Source organism: Leucopleurus acutus (genome assembly GCF_964270905.1).
Source record: "Leucopleurus acutus genome assembly, chromosome: 9".
NCBI lineage: Eukaryota > Metazoa > Chordata > Mammalia > Artiodactyla > Delphinidae > Leucopleurus > Leucopleurus acutus.
In genome coordinates, this window is record NC_139144.1 from 102,676,131 (window position 1) to 102,696,923 (window position 20,793).

A 20,793-nucleotide genomic window follows, 5' to 3' on the forward strand; every position below is an offset into this window, starting at 1 on the left:
AATACAGACAACATCGCTGGGCAGCTGCCCACTCCTAAACACCACCAAGGGAGCCTCTGCCTTTCCCCCTGGCATCTTACTATGAAAATTTTCAAACACACAGAAAAGTTGGGGGGAAAATTTACATGTACCCATTACTCAGACTCTACGATTAATATTTTGCTATGTTTGCTTTGTCACATACCTGTCCACCTCTCCATCTCTTTTTGCATTTTGTCTTTTATGCATTTTAAGGGAAGTTGCAGACATCTGTACCCGTCCCCTTAAATACTTCAGCACACATATCATTAACTAGAGTTCCATATTTGTTTTCAGTTCTTTTTTCCCCGCTTTGAGGTAGAAGAGCCCAGACCTTGCTTCTTCGAGCACGTGTCAGAGCCCCACAGCTGAGAAGCCTTTTCTACCCTGGGTGCTCACAGATCTCCCATGTCTTGGAGCCTACGAAAAACACCGGCTCGTCGGCTCCTACAGCTCTAGAGAAGCCTTGGATTGTGTGCAAAGCGAAGGCAGCCTGCTAACGCCTGACCGCCCACGCAGGGCAGAGGCCACTCTGCTCATGCGTGAAGTCGGCTCCATCCCTGGGGGGGGAGGGGGGAGGGAGAGGGGAGGGGAGGGGGAGGGGAGGGGAGGGAGAGGGGAGGGGAGGGGGAGGGGAGGGGAGGGAGAGGGGAGGGGAGGGGGAGGGGAGGGGAGGGGAGGGGAGGGGGAGGGGAGGGGAGGGGGAGGGGGAGGGGAGGGGAGGGGAGGGGGAGGGGAGGGGAGGGGAGGGGAGGGGAGGGGAGGGGAGGGGGGGGGAGGGGAGGGGGAGGGGGAGGGGGCGGGGACCAGCTCACTCCTGCCCCCGTGAGGAGCCTTGTCACGTGTGGCACCACCAGGCCGTCCTTCCGGTGCCCCATGCAGCCCCCGCTGGAGAGGGTCCCTTCCTCTTCCAGACGGGACCCAGAACTGTCAGAGGAAGCCTCCAGTGCGTGGAATCTGGGTTTATCCTGGACAGTTTCCGATAGCTTACAATCAGAGATTAAGCACCTGTTTAGGTGCAAAACTCTTTACCAGAAAAAGCAAAATTTTCCAGCTTCTGCCCTACCTTCTAGGTTAAGTTATAATGCCATTGAGGTGGCAAGAGATATCCTCTAGGTATAATATTTGTTTGAAGGTTTTTTTAAGTAGGTGTGAGCAAAGGCATCTGCTACTAGCAGCAGGCCTTTTTCTCCCACACACCCATCCTGGCATAGACACAAAAGTTCCTTTCCTGAAAGAGACATGGAAGGGCTACCTACACAGATGAAGGGGGCTCAGCAGATGCCTCTTGTAAGGGAGGTGCTCACCTGCCCCTTACAGGGCTGAATACCACCCTGTCGCAGGGAACGGGGATGGCTGCAAGTTTGGGGGCCAGAGAGACCCAGGTGCAAATCCCAGTCCTGCCACTGACCAGCAGCGCAGCCTCAGGAATGATGCCTGTTTGCAGGGCCACCTCTAGGGTTCCTCGAGGCCATGCACAGCACCCCTGGCACAGTGGCACCTGGGCCTGCGTGAGTGATGGGCGTGGTGGGGGGTATTCACTCCTCAGTGAAACCCAGAACCTCCCACGTTAATGTGGAAGGGACCCTCCTCACTGAAGAGACAAGCTGGCCGGTGGCCTCAGTTTACCCCATGAGTGTCACCTCCTCTGGGTCCCCTGCCTGCACCTCCCTTTAACAAGCACGCCCAGCCTAACCCTCGAAATCTGTAAAACAAGACTCTACCGAGTCCTAGTGGGGAACAAATCAAAGGGATGACAAGGATGAGCCTGGCCCGGGGAGCTGGGTTGTGGCTCCCTCATAGCCAGGGCTGGCGAAGCCTGTCTCACTCTGTACCCTCAGGGCCCAACTCCAACCCCACCCTGAGAGCTTGATACTCTCTCTGTTAATCTGAGCTAGAATATTACTCAGCCATGAAAAGGAACAAACTAGTGCCATTTGCAGAGACGTGGATGGACCTAGACATTGTCGTACAGAGTGAAGTAAGTCAGAAAGAGAAAAACAATTACCGTATAATATTGCTTGTATGAGGAATCTAGAAAAATGGTAGAGATGAACTTACTTGCAAATTAGAGAAAGAGTCACAGATGTAGAGACCAAACTTATGGTTACCGAGGGGAGAAGCAGGGGAGGGTTGAACTGGGAGATTGGGTTTGACACATATACACTACTATGTATGAAATAGATAACTAACGAGAACCTACTGTATAGCACAGAAGGTTCTCTACATTGCGTAGAGGGAACTCTACTCAATGCTCTGGGGTGACCTAAATGGGAAGGAAATCTAAAAAAGAGTGGATATATGTATACGTATTACTGATTCAATTTGTTGTACAGCAAGAAACTAACACAACATTGTAGAGCAACTATACTACAATAAAAAATTAATAATAAAAAAATAAAAAACCTGAGCTACATGCCTGGGTCTCATTCATCCCTCCACTGATGTGGATAATGTATGATAATAGATGTTTTCCTTTTCTTGCTGTTTATAAAATCCTACAGCTTTCAGCAGGAAGGCGGAGAAGGAGCGGAGAAGAAATGCCCGGCCTCAACTTCAGTGGCCGAGGAGGCTGTCAAGGGCTCCCGCAGGCTGCAGACTGGAATGTGGGTTTGTTCCTTTTCATGGCTGAGTAATATTCCAGCTCAGATTAACAGAGAGTATCAAGCTCTCAGGGTGCGGTTGGAGCTGGGCCCTGAGGGTACAGAGTGAGACAGGCTTCGCCAGCCCTGGCTCTGAGGGGGACACAACCCAGCTCCCCGGGCCAGGTTCATCCTCGTCATGCCTTTGATTTGGCCCCGGGGGCTTCCTGTGGCCACTGCCTTTCTTCTACAGCAAACATCAACCGGCTCAGAGCAGCTTCTTCGATCCTGCTCCCTTCGATCAGTCCCCAACCTGCCTCCAGACCCAGGGGCTGTACCATTGAAAGTGGGCATCTGCTTTGAGGGAAATAAGGCTTTGTCCAGCACTCCAGCAAATGGGGAGTTGTATGAGAACAATGGGGTTAGAGAGCATCCTTAAGAGTAAGAAATAGGAGTCGGCAAGGGTTACGCCCAGAACCAGGCACCTGAGACTTTGGCCCCAATTGATGTTACATATTTGCTGCTGTCACCCATCTTCCCAGAGCGTCTTTTCCTGATCCCTGACCTGGATCCCTCTGCCATTCAGCCTCGCCCCTTTATCTTATCAACCCTGTTCATCTACCTTCAGTGGGCTAGCCTGATTGCCCTCCGCCCTGTCCCCGTGACCTGCCCTTCCTTGGCCTTCTAAAGGCAGGTCTAAATCTTGTCCTTATGAAGCCAGCAGCAGGTACATGAATTGCAGAGCCCAGCATAAAGTGAAAATGTGGGACCCCTTTTGCAAAAGTTAAGAACTTCAAGACAGCAATAGTAGAGCATTAAACTGCGGGCAGGGCCCTTCCTAGTGTGGAGCCTGGCAGACCCCACAGGTTGCACGTCCTCGAAGCCCGAGCTGACTCACACCATCCTCAGCTGTCCTTGCCCCAAGGGGCCCACCCCAGACCCCGGCCATGTGGCCATATTAATAGTAACCTGGTTGAGGGACTACATCAAAGGAAAATGTTTCTGCTCAGCAAAAGAAGTAATCAACCAAATGAAAAGGCAACTTACAGAATGGGAGAAAATATCAAAATCATATATCTGAGAAGGGGTCAATATCCAAAATATATAAAGAACTCATACAGGCTTCCCTGGTGGCGCAGTCGTTAAGAATCCACCTGCCAATGCAAGGGACATGGGTTCGAGCCCTGGTCCAGGAAGATCCCACATGCTGCGGAGCAACTAAGCCCGTGAGCCACAACTACTGAGCCCGCGTGCCACAACTACTGAAGCCTGCGTGCTTACAGCCCATGCTCCTCAACAGGAGAAGCCACTGCAATGAGAAGCCCGTGCACCGCAACGAAGAGTAGCCCCCGCTCGCCGCAACTAGAGAAAGTCCGCGTGCAGCAACGAAGACCCAAAAATAAATAAATAAACTTTAAAAAAAAGAACTCATACAACTGAATAACAACAACAACAACAAAATTAACACTCGGACTGAAAAATGGGCAGAGAAACTGAATAGGCATTTTTTCCAAAGAAGACATAGAGGTGGCCAACAGGTGCATGAAAACGCGCTCAGCATCACTAATCATCAGGGAAATGCAAATCAAAGGCAAAATGAGGTATCACCTCACACCTCTTAGAATGACCGTCGTCAAAAAGACAAGTGGGAGCTTCCCCGGTGGCGCAGTGGTTGAGAGTCCGCCTGCCGATGCAGGGGATGCGGGTTCGTGCCCCGGTCCGGGAAGATCCCACATGCCGCGGAGCGGCTGGGCCCGTGAGCCATGGCCACTGAGCCTGCGCGTCCAGAGCCTGTGCTCCGCAACGGGAGAGGCCACAGCAGTGAGAGGCCCACGTACCGCAAAAAAAAAAAAAAAAACAGACAAGTGGTAAGAAGTGTTAGGGAGGGTGTGGAGAGAAGGGAACCCTCCTACACTGTGGGCGGGGATGTGAGTTTGTGCAGCCACTATGGAGAATAGTATGGAGTTTCCTCAAAAGATTAAAAATAGAACTCCCATGTGACCCAGCAATCCCACTTCTGAGTATATTTTCAAAGGAAATGAAAACAGGATGTGCACTGCCAGGTTCACTGCAGCATTATTCACAATAGCCAAGGAATGGAAACAACCTAGTGGTCCACTGACAGATGAATGGATACAGAAGATGTGGTGTATGTTTACACACTGGAATATTATTCAGCCATGAGAAAGGAGGAAATCCTGCCACTCGTGACAACATGGGTGGACCTTGAGGGCATTATGCTGTGTGAAATAAGTCTGACAGAGAAAGACAAATACTATGCGATCCCACTTTTATGTAGAATCTTTAAAAAAAGCCAAACGTGTAGAAATATAGAGTAGAATGGTGGCTATCAGGGGCTGGGGCATGAGGGAAATGAGGAGATGTTGGTCAAAGAATACAAACCTCCAGTTAGAAAATGAATAAGTTCTGGGCATCTAACGCACAGCATGGTGGTTATTGATACCGTGCTGTATACGTGAAGGTTGGTAAGAGAGTAGATCTTAAATGTTCTCACCAGGAAAGAGAAATGGTCATTATGTGACATGATGGGGGCATCAGCTGACACTACAGCTGGTCAGTTGTCATACTGCCATACGTAAGTGTATCAGATCAACACATTCTATTCTATGTTGTAGGTCAATTATATCTCAATAAAGCTAGAAGCGTAATCTAGTCGCAACTTCACCATGTCTTTTCCTTAGAATGCCACACAGCAATCCGTCAAGACTTTTCTAACCTCTGGGTTCTAACATCTCTTCTGTGCCCCTTGTGTCCGCATGATCTGTTCATTCATGCGCTCTGAAAACAAACCTCGAGCCCCTGCCGTATGCCAGGCCCTGTGTTGGTCTCTGTATATTTGAAGAAATTAAGACACAGTCCCTGAGCTCAAGGAAGCAGATAAGAAGAGACAGACCTGTGAACAGAGAGTTACGAGCAGTGAAGGAAGGCCATGGGGGAATGGAAAAGGGGTTGAAAGAGGGGCCTTGGCATTGAGCCTTGAAGGAAGGAGCTCGGTGAGTGAACAAGGAGAGTGAGAGAGAGCTTTCAGAGAAGGGAACGATGTGGACCAAGCCCAGGAGGCCCCGTGGGCCTGGCCTGGTTGGGAATGGCTGGAGCACGGGGCTAGGTGATGGCAAATTAGAGGGAAAGGGATATTCCAAGAACAAAAGAAAGGTCAGGGCTGGGCTGGAAAGGGTGTTTAATGCCAACTCAATAGTATGAGTGTTATCCAATAGGCAACAGTACCCCACCAACGCGGGGAAGGCCCGTGGTCAGATTTATTCTTGCAAAAGCATGAAGGCCAGATGGGAGAGGCCCCAGCGGAGAGTCAGGGAGTTTAGATGCTATTGTATGATAGCATCCAATAGCAATAATAATAATTTCCAGGTACAAATCATGAGGGTTTAAATATAGACCAATGGTTCTCAACAGGAGGGCAATTTTGCCCCTCAGGAAAGACTTGTCAATGTCAGAAGACATTTTTATTTGTCACAACGGGAGCGGGGTGGGTGCTACTGGCATCTAGTGAGTGAGTAAAGGCCAGGGATTCTGCTAAACACCGTACAATGCACAGGACAGCCACATAACAAAGAGCGACCGGGCTCGAAATACCAGTGGTGCCAGGGCCCCTTTTGAAAACGGTAGAATTTTCTCCTTGTGAACCAGTCTTCCCTAATCAGGGATGCAACCCATGACGGTGGCTGCATTAGCCTAGAGAGCTCATCAGGCGACTTCGGTGGTGCGGCACCTGCGGAACTATCTCTTTCTCCTGGTTCTACAGAAACACTCACGCTCTCTAGACTACCGCAAATTATCTCTGATGTGTTGTGACTTTTCCAGAAACAAAACATCAAGAGTTAGCAATGGGGAAGCTGTGAGCTGTGACCTCTGGCCCACTAACCACAGACACTGGATCCATCCTCACCTGTCACGCTGCCCCTCTCCAAGACTGGATAATCTGTCCCCTACAACACGGTCGTCCGCAAGGCCATCATTTCTGCCCCTTTAAGGGAGGCAGGCAGCCCAGAACTTCAAGGACACAATCTTTGCCCAAGTGTTATCTGTAACTCTCACCAATCATTAACACCAAGAGGGGAGGAACCACACCTCAGAAATCAAGGTCATGTACAGGAGGGACCAGCAGCCAGACAGAGACTATGGTGAGCTGGGAAAACAGAGCAGGAAGCCAGGTAGCAGAGCCCAAATTCCAAAATTCCACACCTCACTACCCTTGGCCCGACGTGAACAGCCATAGCTTCACCCGACACCTCTGCCGGCCCCATTCTTTTCTCTTTCCTTGGGGTGGTTCTTAAAGACATTTCTCTCCACGGGCTCCATGGCATTCCCTCAAGTCCCCCTCTTCGTCCCACTTTTCCACAGATGTGCACAAGGGGCTCATGGCTCTAACCACCTCCTCCCAGACACCCCACCTCCGCCCTCCTCGGCACACTAGCAGATTCTGCCCAGGACTCACACCCCAGCCGGGCTCCTGGGAATACACCACCCATCTCAGCTCTGCAGCTCTGCTCCTACCTGGCCCCCCAGGACAACACTCGCCTCGGCTTTGTGGAGCCCTCAGGGTGGAGCAGCTCACCTGCCCTGAGCCACACACCTGCTAGGGCAGGGGGTGGGGGGATGTGAAGAGGGTGTGCTGGGTTGGATAGCGTCCCCCCAGATTCTTGTCCTTCCTGGAGCCACAGAATGCGCCCTTATTTAGAAATAAGGTCATTGCGGGCTTCCCTGGTGACGCAGTGGTTGAGAGTCTGCCTGCCGATGCAGGGGATGCGGGTTCGTGTCCCGGTCCGGGAAGATCCCACATGCCGTGGAGCGGCTGGGCCCGTGAGCCGTGGCCGCTGAGCCTGCACGTCCGGAGCCTGTGCTCCGCAACGGGAGAGGCCACAGCAGTGAGAGGCCCGTGTACCGCAAAAAAAACAAAAAACAAAAAAAAAAAAAACAATAGTACAAAGAAATAAGGTCATTGCAGATTTAATTAGATAAAATGAAATTATACTGGAGTAGGGTGGGCCCTTAATCCAATGACTAGGTATCCCTGTAAGAAGAGGAGAGACATAGACACCGGGTGGGGGGCGGGTGGGAGAGGGGGGAATGTCATGTGACCACGGGGGCAGGGACTGGAGAGATGAGTCTACAAGCCAAGGAACGCTGGGACACCGGGGATTGCCGGCAACACCTGAGGCTGGAAGAGGCAAGCGAGGGCTCTCCCCTAGAGGTTTCAGAGGGAGCCTGGCCCTGCCAGCACCTTGATGTCAGCCTTCCAGCCTCCAGAACCGTGAAAGAATAAACTCCTGTTGTTTAAACCACACAGTGTGTGGCACTTGTTACAGCAGCCCTGGGCGTCTAACGCAGGGGAATCTAAACAGAGCCGCAGGCCTTGAGAAGCCGCAGTCCTGAGGGCCAGCTCCTTCTGAATCCTGCAGGATCCCAGTCGGGCACAGCTCCTGCGGCACTTATTCTGTGCTACCCTGTAACATTTTTATCTTTCTATGAACATTTTTTGTACTCCTTCAAAAAAAACAGTGAAATGCGCACTTGTACGCCCTCCCTCCCTGCCTGCACAAAAGTAAGCGGTGGCCTCACCATCCTTCATCCTCCAGGAGTGAGCCCTGCAGGGGTACCTGCTCCCGAGGCTGTTTCTACCCTGCGATGCAACTACCTTGTGCCCGCGTCCTGGGGATGGCGCTCCAGAACGACTGTATCATCGCATCCCCTCCCTCAAGCATATTTCCCTACATCTCTGCCAACACTTGGCGTCATCCAGCTTTCTCATTTCTGCCAGAAATGGGTATAAAATTATCTCTCATTGCTGAAGGATTTGCACTGTTCTAAAACCACTACATTTGGGCACCTTTTCACGTGCCCTTGCGCCCTTTAGGCTTCCCCTTCTGTAAGTTACCCTGAGATTCTTCACTCGTGTTTCTGTTGGGATGACTTCCTCATTCTGGTTGATTTTTTAGGAGTTTTGTGTGTGTTTCTAGATATTAGTCCCTCTCGATATTTTTTTAAAAACAGCTTTCTTAAGATAGCATCCTCTTACTACACAATTCACCCATCAAGTAAATAATCGGATGGATTTTAGTATATTCACAGATATATACAACCCTCACCACAGTCAATTTGAGAACATTTTCATCAGTTCAAAAAGAAACCCCACATCCATTTGGTATCACCACCTGCACAACCTCCCCTCCTCAGCCTGAAGCAACCACTAATCTACTTTCTGTCTCTATAGATTTGCCTGTTCTGAATTCTTCATTTAAATGGAATCATATAATAGGTGGTCTTTCTTAACTGGCTTCTTTCATTTCACATGTTTGTTGTTTTTGGTTTTTTGTTTTTTGCGGTACGCGGGCCTCTCACTGTTGTGGCCTCTCCCGTTGCGGAGCACAGGCTCCGGACGCGCAGGCTCAGCGGCCATGGCTCACGGGCCCAGCCGCTCCGCGGCATGCAGGATCTTCCCGGACCGGGGCACGAACCCGTGTCCCCTGCATCGGCAGGCGGACTCTCAACCACTGCGCCACCAGGGAAGCCCCATTTCACATGTTTTAAGATTCATTCATACTGTAGCATGTATCAGTACTTCAGTTCTTTTGAATGCAGAATAGCATTCCATTGTGTGGATACAGCACATTTTGTTTATCCATTCATTAGTTGATGGACATTGGGCTGTTCCCACCTTTTGGCTATTATGAATAACGCTGCTATGAACATCCATATACAAGTTTCTGTGTGAGCATATGTTTTCATTTCTCATTCACTGAAGAGTGGAATTTCCGGACATACGGTAACTCTATGTTTAATCATTTGAGGAGCTGCCAGCCTGTTTTCCGAAGTGGCTGCACCGTTCACATTCCTGAGGACTCTGTAGAGGGTTCTGATTTCTCCACATCCTAACCAGCACTTGTTATCTGACGTTCTGATTTCTGAAATTGCAAACAAGTATCGGGTTGATTAACAGTTTTCTCCTTCCTTCATCTGGCTGTCAGTAAATACTGAAATGACTTGCAAGAAGCAGGAAGATAATGATGAGAAAGACAAAAGGCATGTAATACTAAAAGAATAAGCCGTCAGGAATCGGTGAGCAAGGGAATGGTGTAGCTTGGTTCTCCCAAGCCACACAATGTTCCTGACTGTTCTTTCCCTTTGACCAAGAGCATCCTCTCTGCCCAGTTGCCCTTGCCATCTAACTAAGCCACTCTAGTACCATCTCCCCTCCTGGCACGGGTACCTGTCCCATCCCACCCGCACTTCCCTTTCCCTTTTCCCTTCTCTGGGCCGCAGCCTCAGCCCTCCTGATAGACTTTCTTCCCAGCCAACTCCTCCCTCCTTCCTGAATCCTGTCAGGGTCTCAGAGATGGCTAATATGACTTCTTCTGGAGTCTCAGCTCAGTGGCTTCTCTCTCCCAAACTACTCTGTCTCTGATTCTCCATTTACACATGGGTTAAATTCTCTGGGTTTTGTTTCGGTGTCCGTCTCTACCAGCTTCTGCCTCCGTCCGTATATCTGCTTCAGGTGAGACTACTTGCTGGTAAATTTCTCCTCTTCCTTATCTCCGGCCTCTGAAACTCACCACCTACTTTAGCGGACCTTGGCACAGCACAGATCATAAGAGAGGAAACACAGACAACTCCTGTGAAAGGTGTCCCTGCAGAAGGAGGATGATAGGGAAGCAGATCTAGGGCACAGGTGTTGTTGGGGAGAACAGAAGTGAACCCAGCTGCTAAAGTGGTGAAGGACTGGGCAGTTTCCAAACTTGGGTACTTGGGGTAACAGGCACCTTTTGGGCTGCAGCCACCAGAGCCCCGTGCACTTCCTTGTACCACTGCCCTTGCCCATTGTGGAGCTCCTGAGCTGTAGGTCACCACCTTGTTCAGCACATGCCTCACCCTGTCCCTCCCTCCAGGGCGGGACCAGTAGAGCCATAAAGCTCAAGGAGTCAGAGACAAAGTCTGGCAGCAGAGGTGAGTCCAGAGCAGAGCACACAGGTATGTACTGATGGGGTATCCAGGGAGAGTCAAGCAGGGGTTGACTGGGAAGGAGGGAAGCAAGGGAAGATGGACATGGAGTGAAGGGTCAAGAGAAACAAGTACACAAGACACAGCCCAGAAGGTGTCACTCCAGGGCACAAGCCGCCCGGGGGCAAGATGGGAAATGTGCCGCGAGGAGGCGGCTTCTGTCCTTCGGGTGCTGGAGATGAGCAGTGGGGAGGAGAGGGTGCGTATCACATCTCCCAGCGTGGAGGTCTCACTGGCCACTAAGTTCTCCCTTCTCCCATGGCTTCATTGTCCACCTCACCCACTGCCCATTTGGACATTGGACAAGAGGATGGTCCTGGGAAAGGGAAAGGTTAAAGGAATCGCCAAGTTCGGCTTAAAGGACCGCAGGTCTCTTCCTCACCTCCCTCCTTAGCGGAGCAGAAAGCAATCTGGGGATAAGAAGTGTTGATGAAAACTCAGTTAACTACCAAGTTAAGAAGGAAAAAGGAGAATTTGATGCAAGTCAAACTGAGGATTAGAACTCAGGGAGCAGATTCTCAGGAAGCTCTGAGAGCTGCTCTGCCAGTTAGAAGTGGAAGGCACAGTCACATACATTTTCAAGACAAAAGGATCATACATCAAAATGCCATATTGACATTTTACATAAAGTTCGCCAAGGATGCACAGTCCAGGTAAACACACAGGGAGCAAAGCCGCAAGTCACCATGACCCCCTGCAGAGCTGGGAAAGAACACTCTTCTTATAAGCGGTTACATTGCTAGCATCAGAAAAAAGGGGGAAAATTGATCTTTACGGTCCAGCAGGCACTCCCATCTTTGAGGAGCTCTGGTTAATGTGTAACGCAGATGCACCTTGCATTTTAAGGAGGGAAGGAGGGAGGCCCAAACAAACACAGAGAGAGAATTCTATGTTTAAGTTTTTCTTGCCCTACCTTAATGTAAATTTTATTTCATTATTTCCCCCCTTTAAGATCATTACTCTTTCAGTAGAAAGCATTTGGTGAGCAAATATTTGGTCCCCCAAGGCCAGGATGGCTGCTTATCTGCTCTGGATCCACCATGTCCCCCAATGCCCTGTCTTAACAGCCCAGTTCTTTCTTTCCTTTAAGGGGATTAGGCTAGTAGAATGCTTGGCATGGACTGATAGGCAACTCTAGGTTGTCCGATAAGACTTATGCCAACTTTACTCTGTATGTGAATTGTGCGTGCCCACTATTTTATATAGAGCTATAGAGATGATCAATAGTTTGAAGTCATTTAGACATCGGTATTTTAGGTGGAGTTTTGAATATACATCGAGAGGCACAAGAGATTATTACTCTCTAAATGACGTAGAACACAATCAACATGGCCAGCAACAATAGCAAAGTCAGAAGCAGAGATTTAAGCTATGAGTCCCCAGAACTGAACCATTTATTCAAGATTTCATTTAGACTAGAAAGGGAATTCCCCAGGGCAGAAATCTGATTTCTTATGTGAGTCATTAGAAGGTTATATTAAAGGACTCATCTGGTATGAGCATAACGCTGTCTGGATTATAGCGTAAGTTTTCCCCTGCAAAGCAGTTTTAAAAATCAAGTGTCGGGCTTCCCCGGTGGCGCAGTGGTTGAGAGTCCGCCTGCCGATGCAGGGGACGTGGGGTTCATGCCCGGGTCCGGGAAGATCCCACGTGCCGCGGAGCGGCTGGGCCCGGGAGCCGTGGCCGCTGAGCCTGCGCGTCCGGAGCCTGCGCTCCGCGGCGGGAGGGGCCGCAACAGCGAGAGGCCCGCGCGTCGCAAAAAAAAAGAAAAAAGAAAAAAGAAAAGAAAAAAAATCAAGTGTCGTTTGAGTTTTCCACAGCACTTTCTCATCATAGAAACTTCAGAACTGAGTAAACTAATGGAACGTAGTAAACCAGTATGGAGGTATAGGCCGGTGGGGAGACTTTTTATAGATGAGAGAAACATCTGAAAAGTCAGTGACAGAAAGTTATGTGGGGTCATCTCGGCCTTGTGTGGACTTAGGAATTGGATGACAAATCCAACCGCAGCTAGATTGCCCCTAGGAACTATATTCTGTGACAGTGTCACTAGAGAGTTCTCTTCCTGTCCTAAACTTTGGGGCAAAACCATAGCTAGAAATAAAACAATAACTTTTTGATAGAGAGACAGACCTTTGGTAAACAGTGCAATTGAACCGGTAGGATGGGTCTCAGAGGCCTGGTTTCGACGCTTGCTACTGTTGCCGTCTTCTTCTCATCCTAGCTTGGTGACGCTCGCCTTAGTTGAAGCCAGAAACAGGGATCCAAGTCCACTCAAGTGGAGGGGTCTTTTTAAGACGAGAGGTGTGAGTCCATGAATTAGTGTCTTTCAGTGTGGCTGTGCATGGATTCGTTAATAATACTGATACTTGATAAGGTTCTTTCCATCATGGCTGCAAAGAATCTTTTATCTGATGTCCTTTCCAACAAACAAAATCTCTAGGTTGTAATCCACGATCCTTTTCACCTCCTGGGAGCTTGCTGTAAAAGTAGTTACCGATTTTTTTAATTGTCTCAGTAAGTCCCTGTCAATAATACAATATATTTCCTCTGCACCACTATGGGTGGAGTTTTCCAAAATATTGTTTTCCCCAGAAAAACCTTTTTTCAGACACCCAGCGGGTTAAAGAATGTACATGTTGGAGTAATAGCCATTGGGCTTCAAAAGACACTATAGGTTTCATTTTGTTTTATCAGGTCTAAACCATATTTGTGTGGAGGGGTCAAAATTCCCCCTTTTTGTTGCCATATCTGTTTCTCTCCTTTAGAGGTGATTTCTTGAGCCTGTAGAAAGAAATCTTTTATTGAGTTAGCAGGGTTAGCGGACAGCAGTGGACATTCCGGAGGCTGGACAGGACGAATATTAAAGCTGCCCATTTGGCGGCAGCATCCGCAAGCTGGTTTCCTTTAGCTTCTGCAGCGTCAGATTTGGAATGCCGTGTTGTTTTCCTAATTGCTAACTGTTTGGGCAGTTGTATAATGATTAATAACTCTTCAACCTGTTTTCTATTCTTTTTAAGTTGTCCTGAAGAGGTTTAAAACCTCACTGTTTTCACAGCATTCCAAAGTTGTATGCCACTCCAAAAGCATAGCAACTGTCGGTATAAATATTTGTTACCTGGGCTTCCCTGGTGGCGCAGTGGTTGAGAGTCCGCCTGCCGATGCAGGGAACGCGGGTTCGTGCCCCGGTCCGGGAAGATCCCACATGCCGCGGAGCGGCTGGGCCCGTGAGCCATGGCCGCTGAGCCTGCGCGTCCAGAGCCTGTGCTCCGCAGCGGGAGAGGCCGCAACAGTGAGAGGCCCGCGTACCGCGAAATAAAAATAAATAAATAAATAAAATAAAAAGCTCGCACTTCTTGAGTGCTTCCCAGGAGGCAGGCTTTGTTCTAAACACTTTATCCTTATTGTCCAACCGATTTTTCCATTTATTTCCATTTCACCGTTGGGTGAATGGAGACCCAGAGAGTTTAAGCAAGGAGCCCAAGGCCACACAGCTGTTCCCAATGGTGAGATGTACTAGCACTCGAAATCTGGCAGCCTGGCTCCAGAGCCACATCTTTGAACTTCTAGGCTAAATTTCAGATTTTATCTACATAAAAAATATCGTGTTGTATCAAAAATGCAGTTTTGCCGTCAATACCCATGGCACAATAGGCATTCTGTGGGATTTGAGGGGCACTGTGAATCTCCGAGTGACCTAAAGCTGGAGAGATAAGAGCTGTCCCGCAGATAACGCACAGAGAAGGGGAAAAGGAGTTTGCACAAGTAAGAAAATCTACGGGACTAAAAGAGGTTTACGGACCAGGGAGGAGACAGCAGAATTAAAGTCGATGGACAGCAGAGACCAGAGCAGTGTTGGGAGCTGCGTGGGTCCCCTGCTGCCACTGAGGGCTGCCTCGAGCTGGGCGGGGACGAGCCAGGAAGTGAGTCTGTGGGAAAAACACAAGGCCAAGGGATATCGTAGTCCAAGACCCGACCTGGTGGAAAGCCATTTCCTCCCATAAAACTAAGTTCATCTATTCCACTGCATTCCAGACCATGGGGCGGAAGACCCTGGCCCTCGGCTGGGCGGGTGCTGTCATCCTGGTGCTACAGACATTGGCCGCGGCAGAGGGCTCCCCATGGACCCCGGGCAACAAGGGCAGGGTGTTTGCGGACCTGAGCGCCCAAGAGCTGAAGGCCGTGCACGGCTTCCTTTGGTCCCAGAAGGAGCTGAGGCTGCAGCCAGCCAGCACGTTGACCATGGCCAAGAACTCCGTGTTCCTCATTGAGATGCTGCTGCCCAAGAAGCAACACGTGCTGAAATTTCTGGATAAAGGCCGCCAGGCTCCCGTTCGGGAAGCGCGCGCTGTCATCTTCTTCGGAGCCCAGGAGCATCCCAACATCACCGAGTTTGCTGTGGGACCACTGCCCAGGCCCCATTACATGCGACATCTGCCCCACAAGCCCGGGCACCAGGCCTCCTGGGCCTCCAGGCCCATGTCCAAGGCAGAGTATAGCCTCCTGAGCCACACCCTGGAGGAGGCCAGCAAACCCCTGCACCAGTTTTTCCGTCACACCACGGGCTTCACGTTTGGAAACTGCCACGAGCAGTGCCTGACGTTCACAGACGTGGCGCCCCGCGGCCTGGCCTCCGGCCAGCGCCGCTCTTGGTTCATCCTGCAGCGCCATATGGAAGGCTACTTCCTGCACCCCACGGGGCTGGAGCTCCTGGTGGATCACGCAAGCACGAACCCCCAAGACTGGACGGTGGAGCAGGTCTGGTACAACGGGAAGTTCTACCGCAGCCCCGCAGAGCTGGCTCAGAAGTATGACGACGGAGAGGTGGATGCGGTAGTCCTGGAAGACCCGCTCGCCAAGGACAAGGATGGAGAGAACCTACCAGAGGCAGCCCTCTTCTCCTTCTACCAGCCACGTGGGGACTTCGCCATCACCAAGAACGGCCCCCGCCTGGTGCAGTCCGAGGGCCCCCGCTACAGCCTGGAGGACAACACCGTGCTCTACGGGGGCTGGAGCTTCGCCTTCCGGCTGCGCTCGTCCTCAGGGCTGCAGGTCCTGGACGTGCACTTCGGAGGTGAGCGTATAGCCTACGAGGTGAGCGTGCAGGAGGCCGTGGCGCTGTACGGAGGACACACGCCCGCGGGCATGCAGACCAAGTACATAGACGTCGGCTGGGGCTTGGGCAGCGTCACTCATGAGCTGGCCCCTGGCATCGACTGCCCGGAGACGGCCACCTTCCTGGATGCCCTCCACTACTACGACGCTGACGGTCCTGTCCTCTACCCTCGAGCCCTCTGTCTCTTCGAGATGCCTACGGGGGTGCCCATCCGGCGGCATTTCAACTCCAACTTCAGCGACGGCTTCAACTTCTACGCGGGCCTCAAGGGCCAGGTGCTCGTGCTGAGGACCACCTCGACGGTCTACAATTATGACTATATCTGGGACTTTATCTTCTACCCCAATGGGGTGATGGAGGCCAAGATGCACGCCACCGGCTATGTCCACGCCACCTTCTACACCCCCGAGGGGCTGCGCCACGGGACCCGCCTGCACACACACCTGCTTGGCAACCTGCACACCCACCTAGTGCATTACCGCGTTGACCTGGACGTGGCAGGTAGGACTCGGGCTCGGAACCACCCTCCGGGCCAAATGTCCACATCAGAGCAATAACTTACACTCGTGGGAGACGGTGCTTAGACTCCCCCTGGAAGCGCGATACCAGGAGAGTTTACCCAGCCTGCATGCGTGGAACCTGCAGTGCTAGAAACCCGTGTGCCCCTGCAAAATGGTGAACGTGAATAGTGCCAGCTGTTCCCCTGGTGCTGCATTGACCCCCTAGGGGGACGGACCGGAGAGAAAGGCGTGCACAGGGCGGGGGAGGTGATAATGCCCAGTGGTGCTTTGAGTGGATGCGGTGACGTCGGGAATACTCCTCGTGTCTCCTGAGTTAGTGGTGTCACCTTAAAAGATGTCATGGGCCTAATGACAGGATTTGGCCTGACATCAAATCACATGTTAGAAGAGCCCCCCGTGACCAGGTGGGCAGCTTCTTCTCACTCCACCCCTCTTGCCCCTGGGCCCAGAGGGCACTGACATAGTCTCTTCCCCTGGGGAAAGGCCAGCTGCCCTTTGCTGGGACCAAGGCATAGTCTCTTCCCCTGGGGAAAGGTCAGCTGCCCTTTGCTGGGGCCAAGGCCTCAGCAAACAGACACAGAGCTCTGCTCTCAAGAGGAACTGTGAGAGTGGCGGTGGAATCACCGCAGCTGCCGTGCCCGACTCTGAGCTGTCTGCTAGTTCCTTGGTCCCTTCCCTCCACCACTGTCTGGCTCAGTGCACGCCCTGGATACCCTCTCCACTCCCGTGGTTTGTTGCTGGGTGTGGTCGGGAAGGAGGGCCCAGGGCGGAGCGCTTGACTCTCCTCCTTCCCTGCACACACTCAGGCACGAAGAATAGCTTCCAGACCCTGCACATGAAGCTAGAAAACATTACCAACCCCTGGAGCCCGAGACACCGCCTGGTCCAGCCGGCTCTCCAGGAGACGAAGTTCTCCTGGGAGCGTCAGGCAGCCTTCCTCTTCAGACAGACTCTGCCCAAGTACCTGCTCTTTACCAGCCCCAAGAAGAACCCCTGGGGCCACAAGCGCAGCTACCGACTGCAGATCCACTCCATGGCCGACCAAGTGCTGCCCCCGGGCTGGCAGGAGGAACGGGCTGTCACCTGGGCCAGGTGAGGGAGGCCCAGGGGGCCGGGAGGGCGGGAGGTTCTTCTCCGTGTCCCTGTGTTTCCCTGTGTCCATGTGCGTCTGTGTTTCTGTCCAGGAGATTCTGAGTCTATGCTGTGGTGTATCTGGGCGTGTGTGTGTACGTGTGCACGTGTGTACGATCTTGGTCACGTGGCTCTGTTTCGGGAGGGGAGGTACAGAGCCCCTGCGGAGCCCCGGAGCCTCTGTTGACAGTGCGTCTGGCTGACTCCCAGGGGATGATCCCGCATCTGAGCGAAGGCGGTAACTTTCCCCCATCATCGACCCTGAAGATGTTCCCTGGGAGCGGCTGGAGGCTACCTTCCTCTCTCTGCCCGGACAGGTATCCCCTGGCAGTGACCAAATACCGGGAGTCGGAGCTACGCAGCAGCAGCGTCTACAACCAGAACGACCCCTGGGACCCGCCTGTGGTCTTTGAGGAGTTTCTTCACAACAATGAGAACATTGAAGATGAGGTACCAGCTCTGCCCTTTCCAGCCCCACCCTGAGACCAGATCCCCGCCCAGTCCCAAGATCTGTGCCCGGTCCCAGGATGGTGAGGGCCGGCCTGCTGCTTGGGGAACAAGCTCGGTGGTCACTGGATTTGCCCCTTCCTTAAACATGGGGCTTAGGGGGGTTGCCCACCCCTTCCCCTCTGAACATCCCCTCTCCTGTAGGACCTGGTGGCCTGGGTCACAGTGGGCTTCCTGCACATCCCCCACTCCGAGGACATCCCCAACACGGCCACGCCCGGGAACTCCGTGGGCTTCCTGCTCCGGCCCTTCAACTTCTTCCCAGAGGACCCGTCCCTGGCGTCCAGAGACCTCGTGGTCGTGAGGCCTCTGGAAAATGGCTCCACCTATGTCCAGCGCTGGATCCCTGAGGAGGACGGGGGCTGCTTGATGCCTCCCCCTTTTAGCTACAATGGAACCTACAGGCCTGTGTGAAGGCCCCCTCCCCCCACTAACTCCCACCTGAAGCCCGAGTGCCCCCCCTACCCCAAGCACAGACAGTAAACCCCCTCAGGCCTCAGCTCCTATGCTGCCTCCTGCAGAAGGCGTAGCAGATGAGGCCGTACATCAGGCCGGGCGTGCGGCACACACACCGATGAGAAACACAGGCCTTGGCCTCCACCCCAGAGAAGACCTCCATCACTAAGGCGAGGACACTCACTAGGTTGCCCTATCAGATCAGTTTGGAGAATCTGAGGCTGACGGCTCCCTCTCGGGGGGCTGTGGGGGACCCTTCTGGGTGGCTGACAGGCATGCAATAGTGCAACCACAGGAAGACACTATGGGAAAATCGAGCAAAATTGCCAACACCTTTACCCTTTGACACACTGATCCAACTTCTCGGAGTTATCCTGGGGAGCTACCCACAAACAGAGGAAGAATAGATGTACACAGTAATCCACTGCAGTGCTGTTGGTACTGGCAGAGCCTGGAAACGACCCAGACGTCCTTCTACAGGAGAGAGCCTATAGATCTGAGTAAACTACGGGGTGTCCACACAGTGCCATTTTAGGTGATTGTAAAAGAAACGAATGAACAGGGGCATTCTCTAGACTGATGGGGAAAGATCTTCAGGATATACTAAGTAAGAAGATAGGTATAGAACAATATAGAGATAGCATGCTAATCTTCGCGTCAGAGAGGAATATATGTATTCAAAAAACCCAAGAAAAATACACACGATTCTAATGTAAATGGTTGCCCATTGTCTTCGTCCCTTCAAGCTGCTGTAACAAAATACCGTAGTCTGGGTGGCTTTTAAGCAGCAAAAGTTTGTTGCTCATAGTTCTGGAGGCTGGACGTCCAGGATCGGGGCACCAGCAAGGTCACGTGAGGGGCTTCTTCTGGGTCAAAGACCTGTGACTTTTCGGTACATCCTCCCATGGCAGAGGGGTGAGGGGTCTTCCGGGGTCTCTTTTATAAGAAGATTAATCGATTCGTGAGGGCTCCGCCTCCATGACTTAAGCACCTCCCAAAGGCCCCACCTCCTAACACCATCACATTGGACGTTAGCGGGGACACAGGCGTTGAAACCACAGCAGCTGAAGACACAGGGAGAAGCGGGATGGCTGAGGCAGGGAAGGGAGAAGAGATGCTCCGTGTGGCTGGGTTTCTTTGTGGGCTTTTTTTTTTTTTGAGTGAAGAGAGCCTGAGGGGACCCACAGTGGGGCGGGCAGGGTGGTGGGGAGGGGCGGGGTCTCCTCCCTCCCTCTGGAGGTTGAAGGAGCCTCCAAGTGTCCCAGCCACAGCGCAGTCCCAGGTCGGTGGGTCCCCAGGTGCCATCACCCCCCACCCCAGTGCTATGTTGTTTTTATCTTTTAATCATGGGAACATATTACCTACTCAAAATAATAAAATCTAAGTTTTAAAAGAAAAAGAGAAGGAGGGAGGGAGGAAGGAACTCTTATTGCTGATTAACGGGATAAAGCAGCTGGCCAGGATGGACGGATAGACAGACTCAACCCCCCACAAAGATTTCCACATTCTAACGTCCCTGGGACCTGGGAATACGTCACCTTACACGGCAAAAGGAAGGCGTTCTGCAGGTGTGATTAAGGTAAGGATCCTGAGATGGGAAATTCTCCAGGTGGCTCGATATCATCACAAGGATTTCTCAGCGTAAATCTTCTATATTGTTCTTGGGTCTGGGGTGGGTTTTTTCCTTCTGAGGGTCCTTCCCGGTAAGAGAGAGACAGGGGGTCAGAGAGGAGAGAAGCTGCCACACTGCTGGCTCTGAAGTCGGGGAAGGCGCAAGAAGCCAGGGTTGTCGGTGGAAAAGGCAAGGACGCGGATTGTCCCCGAGAGCCTTTATTAGCAACACAGCCCTGCAGACTCTAGACGGTGAGAGAATAAACGTGTTGCTTGAAGCCACTAAGCTTATGGCAGCTTATGTATGGCAGCGACAGGAACCAATACAACAGGTGTGGATTTCCACCCAGACGACTGTGGCTGGAAGGAAGCAGAACAAGCGAATCTTCCGCTGCCCCCTCACCACCACCTATGTGTCCCCGTCTCTGCTCGGAGCTCAGTCACCCAAGCGAGCCCAGGACCAGGATCTGCCGACAGGGAACCAGGGCACACAGGGGGAGGGGGCCAAGTCCTGGCTTTTTGACTGGATGTTAATTATACAGATTCCAACTTTTCCCCCAAGACAGAAGATCGTAATTGGTCTAAGGGGACCCAGATGAGAGCAGGTTAGAAACCAGAGGACAAGGGGCTCCTTCACATGCGTTTTGTTGTGTGTGTGGGACTGTTGCATCCCCACCCACACTGGGGGCAGCTTGAAGACCAAAACCCACCCCTCACTTACCTCTGTGTCTCTTCATAGCAGGTCTGATGGTGTTCTGCATTCAGTGGCCCCCAGTGGTGCTTGTTGAGTGGCTGAGTCACCAACAGCCTAAGAAAT

At 51.9% G+C, this 20,793-nt stretch overlaps 1 protein-coding gene across 1 annotated transcript; it reads left to right on the top strand.

Annotated features, from left to right (window-relative positions):
- Nucleotides 1–14,672: 14,672 nt before the first annotated feature.
- AOC1 (amine oxidase copper containing 1) lies at nucleotides 14,673–18,370 on the top strand (the record flags this gene model as incomplete). The annotated part of the gene is made up of 4 exons (XM_082845870.1): nucleotides 14,673–16,251; nucleotides 17,078–17,363; nucleotides 17,720–17,852; nucleotides 18,054–18,370. 4 exons carry the CDS (start codon nucleotides 14,673–14,675, stop codon nucleotides 18,321–18,323), a joined length of 2,268 nt encoding a protein of 755 aa, XP_082701996.1. The 3' UTR covers nucleotides 18,324–18,370.
- Nucleotides 18,371–20,793: the final 2,423 nt, after the last annotated feature.